General features: G+C 39.0%; 1 protein-coding gene across 3 annotated transcripts in view; it reads right to left on the bottom strand.

Moving 5' to 3' along the window:
- NLN (neurolysin) overlaps positions 1–12952 on the bottom strand; it is a 103493-nt gene that overhangs the window by 18601 nt on the left and 71940 nt on the right. For all 3 annotated transcript variants that reach the window (XM_086361966.1, XM_086361965.1, XM_086361967.1), the window contains one exon: positions 10102–10303. In XM_086361966.1, the coding sequence (XP_086218092.1) occupies positions 10102–10303 (202 nt within the window). The remainder of the gene's footprint in view (positions 1–10101; positions 10304–12952) is intronic.

The raw sequence follows: 12952 nt of genomic DNA, 5'->3' as shown, positions 1-12952 counted from the left end.
GTCACTGTGTCCATTCACAAAGAAACCGTGGGTAAGCCTAAGGAATCGGCAGCCTGACGGGGGCCTGGTGAGCAAAACAGCCTGGCTTTGAATGATATCACTTTCTGATGACCAACAAATATCACTCCCACCCCAGTTTTCAACTATGAGTTCCAAAGAGCCCAAGAAGTGTTTTCTAGTTTTCAACACGAATAATTCAATGGTGTTGAATATAGATCTCAGGAGCCTTATTGCTACAGGAAATACTTTGACAATAAAAGCCTAGAAAACAACATAAACTTAGATTCCTGTTTGGTTAGAAGTTTTTGAGGGGAAGAAAGCTGTCTAAAACTATGAGATGCTACAGACAGTCGTTTCTCAATGGATATAACACAGTGAGACCTGGAGCAAAATGATATAAACTCAAGCTCAACAAGTTACGTGAACCTTTGTTATATTTAAGGACCAAATCTTATATAGGCTATTATTCTAATTAAGAGACTCACTTGTTGTTTTTAGCATTTACAACTAAAGTGTTATTTTCATGAAAGCAAATCTCAACTCAAAAAAAAGGCAGTTGCTGAAATCAATAGGTGTACTCTGTTTAGGGAAAAGAACAGGGCTCAGGAGAGTGGACTCTGGCTGTCTGAGGTGATCCCCTAATGATTTCCTAGCAGTCAGTCCATGTCCTGACCTGTCTGATCCAACCCTAAATCCAGGGATGATGAAGTTTAAGAAATAAGGCATTAAAAAAAGAAAAGTACCACTGTCTCCTAGGCTTTTCCATAAACAGAGGGTTAAAGGTCATACTTTTAACTTTGCATATACCTAGCAATCATTGGCAATAATAATAGTAATAAAGAGAACCTGAATAACATGTTGTTAACTTTCACAACAGCCTTACCGTTCCCCCCGTCAGTATTACCATCATCATTTAAGACATATAAAACAACACATTGTCTACAGAAGTCTTTTTTTTGGCTGTGTTGTGCAGCTTGTGAGATCTTAGTTCCCTGACTGGGGATAGAGCTCAGGTCCCAGCAGTGAGAGCGCCAAGTACTAACCACTGCACCACCAGGAAATTCCCTACAGAAGTCCTGAATACTGCAACTTAAATTCACATGTTTATCCTCAAACTGGCTATGTCTTCCTGACTACTATTTCTTTTACATAAAGTACTTCTTTGGTGGCACTAGTGGTAAAGGATCTGCCTGCCAATGGAGGAGACATGGGTTCGATCCCTGGGTTGGGATGAACCTCTGGAGAAGGGAATGGCTACCCACTCCAATATTCTTGCTTGGAAAATTCCATGGATAGAGGAGCCTGGTGAGCCACAGTCCACGGGGTCTCAAAGAGTCGGACATGACTGAGCGGCTGAGCACTCCACTCCATTCAAACTCAAATGCTGAGAACAACCTTATATGTATGAATCCCTTAATAACAACTGTACCTCCAAAATCCAGCACATGCTCAGAAACTTGTGGATAGTCAATTAATCTTTGTGAAATAAATGAAGGTGTGAGGAGACTGTTTCTATAGGAAGCCCAAGCCTTGAACAACCCTAAGAGATTTCTCTTGGTCTTATACTTGACCTGACCTCTTAGTTCCCAACCCAACATTACCTCTCTACTTTGTCTTCTTTCAATACTCAATCAGTAAATCAGTATATAATTTATATCATTTTACTTAATAATATTCTGATTTTAATTTTTTAATTCTTACATTTCATACCCTCACACTTTAGGCATTCCAGTATCTTTTGAATCCCATTCTATCGTATCTAGTACCACATGTCAGACCCAATAGATAACTGTTTCTAAGGAGTCAATAAAACATTTCTCTTTTATTTATTTATTTTTTACATTTCTCTTTTAAACATATTTTTCTAATTATTTTTCCGAAATCACACACAGAAAACACAGTAAGGAAATAAAAAGAAATAAGTCTCCAAAGAAAATAGACGATGTTGTATGGCATCTCCTTTGGTTCATGACTTCAGCATTTATTCTATGTACCTATGTCTATGTGCTCGTATATGTATAAACACACAAATATTCAAATAACAAAAATGGATCCTGAAAGAAATTGCTTCCAACACTGACACTGGAAACTATAACAGGCTGCAACATTGGGAGCAGGGAGCAGAGGCTACAAGGTTGTTGATAGGTGTTCAGTGGACTTCAGGACTGAGACCTAAAAGGTCAACTTACACAAAGGGAAATGTGGAACTACATAATCTCATCATTCCACACACATTTACAGGAGACTGATTTAGATGGAATTTGATAGAAGAAACTCAGAAAGAAGAAGTCCATCCAACAGGAATCCATGCCTGGGAGCCCAAATTCAGACCCCATGACATAATGCTGTCTCCATCACAAGGATGGGGGTGCAAAGAATAGTTACAAGCAATCAAATAGAGGGGTAAGGAGCAGGGTGGTTAGATCCTGGGTGAACATTTAACTTTCCTCTTAGTTTTTTTCCACTTGAAAATGGGGGCAATACAGCCCATTCCAGTATTCTTGCCTGGAAAAACCCCTGGACAGAGAAGCCTGGTAGACTGCAATCCATGGGGTTACATGACTGAGCACGCACGCATGACGGGGGTGGAGGGAGGTGGGTTGGTAGCAATAAACTAGTAGAACTAAAAAAAAAAAAAGAAAGAAAATGGGGGCAATAAGAGTATAGTAATAGAAGTAGACTGGTCAACCCACTTCTGAGCACACTGTATGTATAAAATTAAAGAATGAATGTAAGGCACTGACTACAATGCCTGGCACATGGTCAGTTCTCAGTAAATCTTGGCTGCCATCATTCTTCCTGGCCTGCCCAGTATAGTCTTGGCTGGTCTGATCAAGCCTCTCCTTAGCTTCCTCCAAGTACCTATTCCTTGGTGTTAATGCTGAAGATAAATGGACCCAGATTTCCTTTCCACCTCTGCCAATACTCTAAATTGCTCAAACTGGGGAACTCCCTGCTGGTCCAGTGGTTAAGACTCTACCCTCTCACTGCCAAGGGCCTGGGTTCAATCCCTGGTCAGGGAACTAAGATCCTGAAAGCTGTACGGCACAACCAAAAAAAAAAAGATACTTTTAAAAAACAAATAAATGAATAAACAAAGTGCTCATTCTGCTCTAGCCCTAGGAATCAAACTTCTAAGTAGGCAGGAATCATTAAAACAAAACAAAAATACAAATGCGATGGTTTCCAATCACCTTCCATAGATCTTCACCCAATACCCATGGAGGGTAGGCATTTGTGAACTCTCTTAAATCTGAAGTGACAGTGCTTTTCTTCATGGCAATCTTTATAACCTTCTTAAATTATGACCTGTGCGCTACTCATTGATTTCAAAAGAGTTGAATTATATATAAGCATAGTTACAAGAACACTTCTGATATGTATGGCACTTTATTCTTTTCCAAGTACCTTTTCACACATTATTTAATCACATCAGCACTCCAGGGAAGTATATATGAGAACTGTTGTTGTTCCCATTTTATGAGTAAGAAAAAAAGAGACGGCTCAAGGAGGTTGAAAGTGAAAATTGCTTAGTTGTGTCTGACTCTTTGTGACCCCATGGACTATACAGTCCATGGAATTCTCCAGGCCAGAATAATGGAGTGAGTAACCTTTCCCTTCTCCAGGGGATCTTCCCAACCCAGGGATCGAACGCAGGTCTCCCGCATTGCAGGTGGATTCTTTACCAGCTGAGCCACAAGGGAAGCCCAAGAATATTGGAGTGGGTTGCCTGAAAAATGTGCCAAAAGTCAAACAGCCAGGCCCACAAATACATGAATGATTTTTTAATCCAGTACTCTTTTTATAACACTAGGGTGCTTCCTAACTGATATAGACCATGTTTATTTAAAATAGTGTGTAACCCAAAATATTTAAAGCAGAAAAAATATTAGTTTTTAGATGAAGTTGACAGATTATTTGAAATGTGAAGTTTTTCTTTCACTTTAATAAGGCTTTATTGGATTCTTATGTGTTGCTTTAAAATAATGATCTCTAACAGTCCAAAATTCACTATTGCTCTTAATGCACAACCAATACAGACAGCACAATGGAAGCTGTTAAGAAGCATTAATCTCTTCTACAGAAGTTCAAAAGGCCAGCAATTACTGACAGCCCAAACCACAATAAAGCCATGAAACAGGAACAGATACTAGAGATGCCACCTCCTGACTGCTATCGTTAAAATTATCTACCCTGTAGTGTAAACACAAAGACATGAGTGAAACTCATCTCCTGAATGATGAGATAGTAGACACCTTGAACTAGTCCATCTACATGTTTGAAAACTGGATGTTCCTGCTGACCTATTTAAATATTACTATGACAAGCTCTAGCAAGCTCTTTTGGTCATCAAACTTGCAAACTGCCAGCCTGGAGAACTGAAACATTTGGCTGCCATATCTTAAAAACAATCTACTGAATATATATGGCAAATTAATAAATTCACTATATATTTCTCAGATAAGTCAGAAGTATTACTGCACATAGAAACTATTATACTCCTTTTTCATTTCCATCTATTTTAGGTCGGTACAAAAGGTTTTAAAATCATTATAAAGCTGCAAATATGTGGATCTCTGTCTGTGATTTTTAAGACAAAAGCAATGATCACTGGTTTCAAATACATTACTTTAAAAGATCTTAACATATTATAGGACATTTGAAAGGATTAACAAACAAGAGATTTTTCAAAGAAAATCTCATTAGGAGATGACCGAACAAGGGATTGTACTAATACACTATTCATCTGTATGACACATTTTATGTTCATGAAGGAGGTTAGGCAAAGTCTTTGAATATAGTCTACTGTTTCAAGAGATATCATTCACCATCAGTATATCAGTATATATACTGATTCATATATATTTGTTGTTGTTCAGTTGCTAAGTTGTGTCTGACTCTTTGCGACTCCATGGACGGCAGAATACCAAGCTCCTCCGTCCTCCTTTACCTCTGAGAGTTTGCTCAAATACATGTCCATTGAGTCAATGATGCTATCTAACTATTTCATCCTCTGCCGCCCCCTCCTCCTTTTGCCTTCAATCTTTCTCAGCATCAAAGTCTTTTCCAATGAGTCGGCTATTTACCGATTCATATATAGATAGATAGTTGTCACATATAATTATATACATGCATACATAGTTCATTCATATACATGTATGTATATATATGAACGGAGAAGGCGATGGCACCCCACTCCAGTGTTCTTGCCTGGAGAATCCCAGGGATGGGGGAGCCTGGTGGGCTGCCGTCTGTGGGGTCACACAGAGTCGGACATGACTGAAGTGACTTAGCATAGCATATATATGAAACATACACATATTTCATTCATCAGTATATATATACATACTGATTCATATATATTCATAAGCATGTTGAGTTGCATATATAATTATATATTTATATATAGCTCACCCATAGATGTGTATATGTATTTCAGTCATGAGTCACAGAACTTTAAAATGAAATAGAATCAAGAAATTTATTTTCCAGTACTAAAGTGGGTATTTCAAAGGATCAAAATTAACATAAGAAACAGTGAGAATAACAGAGTAGTAGAGAACTGCTTTGTGAATACATGATAAGCATATGATATTAAGGTTAAATGAGGGTCGTGTTTCAAAATAAGAGCATGCATCAAAAGCACAGAAAACCCTATTTGACAATCAGTATTATTTTAATAAATGTGATTAAGACACCAAACGACTTCCTCATGAGATCATTAGCTGATAATTAACATCCAAACAAAGGAGGAAATAGTTGTTAGCTTGGAATTCAGTATGACCTAGGCTTTAGGGGGTTAGCAGACCTTTGAAATTCCATTTAAAAATTTGGTTGCGTAAATTTATGTCTATTTTTCTTGAAGAGATTTCTATAGCTTAAATCAGATTTTCATAGGTTCTCAGATCCAAAGAAGATCTACTGTTTATCTAGGTACAAGTACATACCTGGATCTTAGATAATCTAAGTCACATAAGTCTGAAATTAAGAAAAATATTTGACTTTTCCAAATTATTCATAAAAATGTTTTAGAAAAATGGAATCTAGTTTTATTCTACTTAAAGGAAATGCTGGTCATAGAATGGACACTGATGGAAAATAAATATTTCAGGAACCCTATTGCTGTGAAAATAGACTTTAACATTATCTAAGGAAAAAATTTATGTTATTCTGAAAGCTTTATTTTCTTTGGATTAAATAGAGAGTAGAAATGGCTGTATTAGTATAGCAGGATTTATTTATCTGAATAGATTCATATCCTATTCCCCTCTGCTTTTTAAAAATAGAACATGGAAGCACCAGGAAGTAAAGACAAAATGTTGAAAGAACTAAATAGTTTTTTTTTTTTTTTCTTTTAACAAAAGTGATAGTAGTTGAGAGTCATAATCAATTGGACTCTTATTTATCAGACAAATCAATACAGATATAAAGTAGGGTCGGTAGTTTAAATTTCAGGAAAAAAATAGTTTGGGTGATAGAAAAAGGAAAATGAAGGTTCTTTTCTTTTAGTAAAGGTGTAATCCATTCTGACAATGCCATGAAGAATAGCAAAGGAAGACTTTCAAAATTAAGCAAAAACATTTAGATTTAAATGGAGAAGGCAATGGCACCCCACTCCAGTACTCTTGCCTGGAAAATCCCATGGATGGAGGAGCCTGGTAGGCTGCAGTCCATGGGGTCGCGAAGAGTCCGACATGACTGAGTGACTTCACTTTCACTTTTCACTTTCACACATTGGAGAAGGAAATGGCAACCCATTCCAGTGTTCTTGCCTGGAGAATCCCAGGTACAGAGGAGCCTGGTTGGCTGCCGTCTATGGGGTGGCACAGAGTTGGACATGACTGAAGTGACTTAGCAGCAGCATTTAGATTTAAAAGGAATAATAAACACTATTTTTATTAGACAGCTTGGTTATATCTCTGTTAGCCTCTGATGGGCCAAAATATATATATTCATACATAAATATTGATATATACATATACAAAGATACAGATAAAATAAGAGATATAGGTACTTGGTAATACACTAATACAGTTTAAATATGTATTAAAACAATACTCAGTTTTTTCAACCATCTGTGGAAAAAAAACAAAAAAAACAAACAAAAGTGATAGTAGTTTTCTGGAAAAGAATGGGTACATTTTTGATTATTACAATGATTAGGGGCTACTCTGGAGAAGGAAATGGCAACCCACTCCAGTATTCTTGCCTGGAGAATCCCAGGGACAGAGGAGCCTGGTGGGCTGCTGTTTATGGGGTCGCACAGAGTTGGACATGACTGAGGTAATTTAGCAGCAGCAGCAGCAGTAGGGGCTACTCTAGGTGTGGGATGCTGAATGTCCAGCATTGAACTGCCATCAGGACAACGTGCTATTTATAAGCCACCCAATCTATGGTATTGTGCTATATTAACAGCACTCTTAAGACAAGTGGCTATACTACTCTTGGTCTTGAATTGACAAAACCACTTACATATCAGTCTGCAGTTTTTGCTGCAAGGTTCAGGTTTATTCACATGTAACCTGAATTCCGAAAGAGATGGGAATACCAGAGCACCTGACCTGCTTCTTGAGCAACCTATATGCAGGTCAGGAAGCAACAGTTAGAACTGGACATGGAACAACAGACTGGTTCCAAATAGGAAAAGGAGTACGTCAAGGCTGTATATTGTCACCCTGCTTATTTAACTTCTATGCAGAGTACATCATGAGAAACGCTGGGCTGGAAGAAGCATAAGCTGGAATCAAGACTGCCGGGAGAAATCTCAATAACCTCAGATATGCAGATGACACCACCCTTATGGCAGAAAGTGAAGAGGAACTAAAAAGCCTCTTGATGAAAGTGAAAGAGGAGAGTAAAAAAGTTGGCTTAAAGCTCAACATTCAGAAAATGAAGATTATGGCATCTGATCCCATCAGTTTATGGGAAATAGATGGGGAAACAGTGTCAGACTTTATTTTTGGGGGGCTCCAAAACCACTGCAGATGGTGACTGTAGCCGTGAAATTAAAAGACGCTTACTCCTTGGAAGGAAAGTTATGACCAACCTAGATAGCATATTCAAAAGGAGAGATATTACTTTGCCAACAAGGTCCGTCTAGTCAAGGCTATGGTTTTTCCAGTGGTCATGTATGGATGTGAGAGTTGGACTGTGAAGGAAGCTGAGCACCGAAGAATTGATACTTTTGAACTGTGGTGTTGGAGAAGACTCTTGAGAGTCCCTTGGACTGCAAGGAGATCCAACCAGTCCATTCTGAAGGAGATCAGCCCTGGGATTCCTTTGGAGGGAATGATGCTAAAGCTGAAACTCCAGTACTTTGGCCATCTCCTGCGAAGAGTTGACTCATTGGAAAAGACTCTGATGCTGGAAGGGATTGGGGGCAGGAGGAGAAGGGGACAACGGAGGATGAGATGGCTGGATGGCATCACTGACTCGATGGACGTGAGTCTGAGTGAACTCCAGGAGTTGGTGATGGACAGGGAGGCCTGGCGTGCTGCGATTCATGGGATCGCAAAGAGTCGGACATGACTGAGCGACTGAACTGAACTGAACTGAACCTAAATTCTTCATTATGTCATTCTACACAACCATGCCTAGGACTTGAAAAACATAAACAAAATGTTTTCTTTTATGTTCAGTGAGGATATTAAGGGGTTTTCCTGATGGCTCAGTGGGTAAAGAATCTGCCTTCAATGCAGGAGACACAGGAGACAGGGTCCGATCCTTGTTTGATCTAGGTAGTGAAGATCCCCTGGAGAAGGAAATGGCAACCAACTCCGGTAGTTTTGCCTGAAAATCCCATGGAAAGAAGAGCCTGGCGGGCCCATAATTTGAAAAATACAAAGAAAATGCTTTTGTTTATGTTTAGTGAGGATATTACCTAGATTTGAAAAAAAAAATCTGTACAGAAAAGACCGTTTGGGTAAAACTGGAAAAATCCAAGTAAAGTGTTGAGTTTAGTTAGAAGTACCATAAATTAGCTTCCTAGTTTTGGCAAATGTACTGTAAGATGTTAATAGTAAGGGCAACAAGGTGAGGAGCTCTATCTTTGCAATTTTTCTGTAAATCTAAAACTATTCTAATAAAGAGGTTATTTCTAAAAAGTTCACCTTTAGAGATGGATGGAGATTTACAATTTGGAAAACTGTCCCTCCACCCTCCATTTATGTAAATATCAATTTAAAAAACTGTTAGGTTGAACAACTGGACTAGATGTTTTCATGTCAGTAGTGGTTAAATATTAGCAAGTTCACATGGTTCATCCTAGAACAGTCTGGGCCTAGTTTACTGGACTGTGTTATGAAGTTGAGAATAAATATACTTTCCATTTTTAGAAATAAAGAGAAATTAGTTGTAATCTATTGCACACATACATCTCTTTCTTGGTAAATTCCCCCCATGGTTATACCATGTTATCTGTGATTTTAATTGACGCCTAGTAAAGGATGGTCTAAGAAATTATTTATTATTTAAAAAGGAGTATAAAGTCTGGATGACTGAAAACCATTGAACTAAACAAAGCATTAATAAGCATAAGAGACAGATTATAGCACAGTTTATCTCTGAAGCTTACACCAAATTCCTCTGAGGAAAAGATTTAAAAGGGAAAAACAAATATTTGACACCCTTCCTTAACAATAGTTTTCTTTCTTTCACAGTCTGGGGCTTCCAGGTGGCTCAGTGGTAAAGAATCCACCTGATAATGCAGGAAACACAGGAGACGCAGGGTTTGAACCTGGGTCGGGAAGATCCCCTGGAGAAGGAAATGGCAAGGAAAACTCCACAGACAAAGCCTTGCAGGCTGCAGTCCACAGGTCCGCAAGAGTCTGACATGACTGAGCACAGATGCACTCACGCCATAGGATGGTATTCAGTGAAGTTCCTTCATCAGTGGACTGATCTTGGAGTAAAAATATGTTGTGAAAGAGGACACAATAAGAAAACTTTGTGGTTTTGTAGAAGCCCTATGACATTTTTGAACACGTTCAGCTTCTGAGAAAAACATGCTAAGAAACATGTTGAGAAATCTGACATCAGTGGGAAGAAAATTCTGGAAAAGCAATTAATAGGTTTACCATTAAAGAAAAAAAAATCACTCACCTGTGCACAAATCTGATGCATGACATGACCGAATTCATGGAAGTAAGTCCTCACCTCATCGTGTCTCAGGAGAGAGGGACGACCTGCTAGTGGCTGTGAGAAGTTCACCACGAGGGCGGCCACGGACATCATGCGGCTCCCGTCTGGCAGGAGGCATCCAGGCTGGAGCCCAAAGCAGGCTGCGTGGTTGTACTTCCCTTCCCTGAGGGACCAGAAGCACAACTGGTGAGACACAGACACTCTTCTGTAGCAACAACATTGGCTTGGCCTCTCTCACTCACTGGATAACAGAAGATGCTTTGAAACATTTAACTCACCTTTCATGAAGTAGGTCAACGTTCTGTCAAAATGAAACAATGAAAATTAAAAAAAAAAAAACCCACAAAAACCCCACTATCACTTGATATGAGGTGTATTTCCAAGGTTTCCAGTCCACTCTAAAGGAGATCAGCCTTGGGTGTTCTTTGGAAGGAATGATGCTAAAGCTGAAACTCCAGTACTTTGGCCACCTCATGTGAAGAGTTGACTCATTGGAAAAGACTCTGATGCTGGGAGGGATTGGGGGCAGGAGGAGAAGGGGACGACAGAGGATGAGATGGCTGGATGGCCATCCAGACTCGATGGATGTGAGTCTGAGTGAACTCTGGGAGTTGGTGATGGACAGGGAGGCCTGGGGTGCTGCAATTCATGGGGCACAAAGAGTTGGACACGACTGAGAGACTGAACTGAACTGAACTGAACTTGTGTTGAAATCTTAATGTAAGAATTAATATATACCTCAAATAGGGTATAGTTGAATGTCCAATTTATTTTAACCAGCTCCTGCTTTTTGACTTCAAAGATGGAACCATTAAACACTAAATAGTGTTGAGGCAAATATGAGATACAGAGTTTGACTTACTAGGCACTTTTTCCTTAAAATTAAAATTGATTAAAAAAAACTGATAAAAACTAAAATCCAGAGAGTAAAGTTGTTCTTTTATTCAATAAGGGGAGAATCAGTACTCATAATTAAATGAGCTCCTTTTATAAACCAGAGAGGCCTTTTTGGAAACAGAATGGTTTTAGTTAGCCTGGGAAAATAAGCATAAATTATACTATAAAGTCATCTATGCTAGGACAATGTGATATCTGTGATGGTCTCTCCAGAAGCTAAGGGCTGTTAGACTTTATTGTAGGAATAGGTTTCCTCCTCTTTTCTTTGCTCAGAGCACTAAAATACATTTAAGTTTAGTTTGATGTTTTGATTTGTAAATCTTTTACTGTATTATTATTTCTTGATGACTCAACTGTTTTTTACCTGCTGAAGTTATTCAGGTAAAACAAAAACAAACCAGTCTTTTTACAGCTTCCCATTAAGAAATGGCTTGATTAAGAATCAAGCTGAACAGGGCATTGATCCTATTCTTACAGCAACATGATGGACAATCTGCAAATCACAGCTTTTCTTGAAAGTGAAAGTTAAGTTGCTCAGTTGTGTCTGACTCTTTGTGATCCCGTAGACTGTAGCACACCAAGCTCCTCTGTCCATGGGATTCTCCAGGCAAGAATACTGCAGTGGGTTGTCATTTCCTTCTCCAGTGGATCTTTCCGATCCAGGGATCAAACCCAGGTCTCCCGCATTGCAGGCAGGTGCTTTAACCTCTGAGCCACCAGGGAAGCCCATCATAAATTGAAAGTTGAAGTGCAATCTACAATCTAAGACAGATGCCTCCAAGGATAGAGAGAAAGGAAGCAAGCACTTTTTTTTTTTGGCTTGTGTGTATGTGTGTTTTTTTTAACCTGCAGACACCAGTAAGAGAATTTTTAACAAATTGATAAAGATTGATGGTGGACCAGCAAAAGTAGGGAACCACTAGGAGTTATTACACAAGGGAAATTTTGCATCCATTTGTAAGGTTTTCTCCACAGATCTTACTGGGTACACACAAAAAAGTCAGGGGCAGGATGAGAGCCCTGAGAAAGAATCAGTGCTGATGCAGGCCTGGTGGAAGGGAGCCCTGCCCAGGTCTGTTTCATCTCTCTCCTAGAGAACACGAGCCTGGACCTTAAAGGCAAAAAACACCGTTGCCTTAAGAGCACTGGAAAACCTCACTGCTACTGGGGGATGGTAACAGAAAAGCAAACAAACAAACAAAAAAACTCTACTCTGAAGGTGGGTCAGGAAAACATCCTTGGCCCAGACCTACAGCTGAGGATGGGGCAGATTCACTGAATAGGCCCACTCCTAACACCCAGGGACTCAGAGCCTTCCTAAGACTGACCTTTAATCTGAACAACAGAAATGACACTCCCCTAACAAGGCTAATAGGAATCTAGTAATAAATAATAGCAGTCTACTACAAGGAGAGGAACAAAGCATGAAAAGAGACCTCTTTAAAGCACAGAACAAATGGACAAACTCACATTGAGCAGGGAACAGAGACTAATAAAAAACTGGCAAATAAGCTCTCATTCTAAACACATACAGGAATCTGAGCTGAAGCTTTGGGTTCACTGAGGTTAACCATAGCAATAACAAGGCCCAAATCCAGCTCAAGTACTAAATAGAATGAATCAGACACTCACATGAATGGTCCAGCAAGTATGTGCCCACTGCTAGGCATAAAGACTGTCTTAGTCTTGACTGTTTTATATAAGATGTCTGACTTTAAAAAATAATTGTAAGGCATATGAAGACACATGGAAAAAACACAATGTCAAGAGGCAAAAAGACCAAGAAAAAGAGATTCAGATGACAAAAATGTTGGTGCTTTTAGAGTATTTAAAATAAATTGTTAAATGTTAAACATTCTTGAGGAAAAGATAGACAGTCTGCACAGCCAGATGGATAATTTTGGAAGAGAGCTGG

Source organism: Bos grunniens, chromosome 20, assembly GCF_055505025.1.
Source record: "Bos grunniens cultivar Pamir isolate PY7600 chromosome 20, Bosgru_T2T1.0, whole genome shotgun sequence".
Taxonomy (NCBI): domain Eukaryota; kingdom Metazoa; phylum Chordata; class Mammalia; order Artiodactyla; family Bovidae; genus Bos; species Bos grunniens.
The sequence above is the reverse complement of the archived record's forward strand: the minus strand, read 5'-3'. Positions and strand labels throughout refer to the sequence as shown.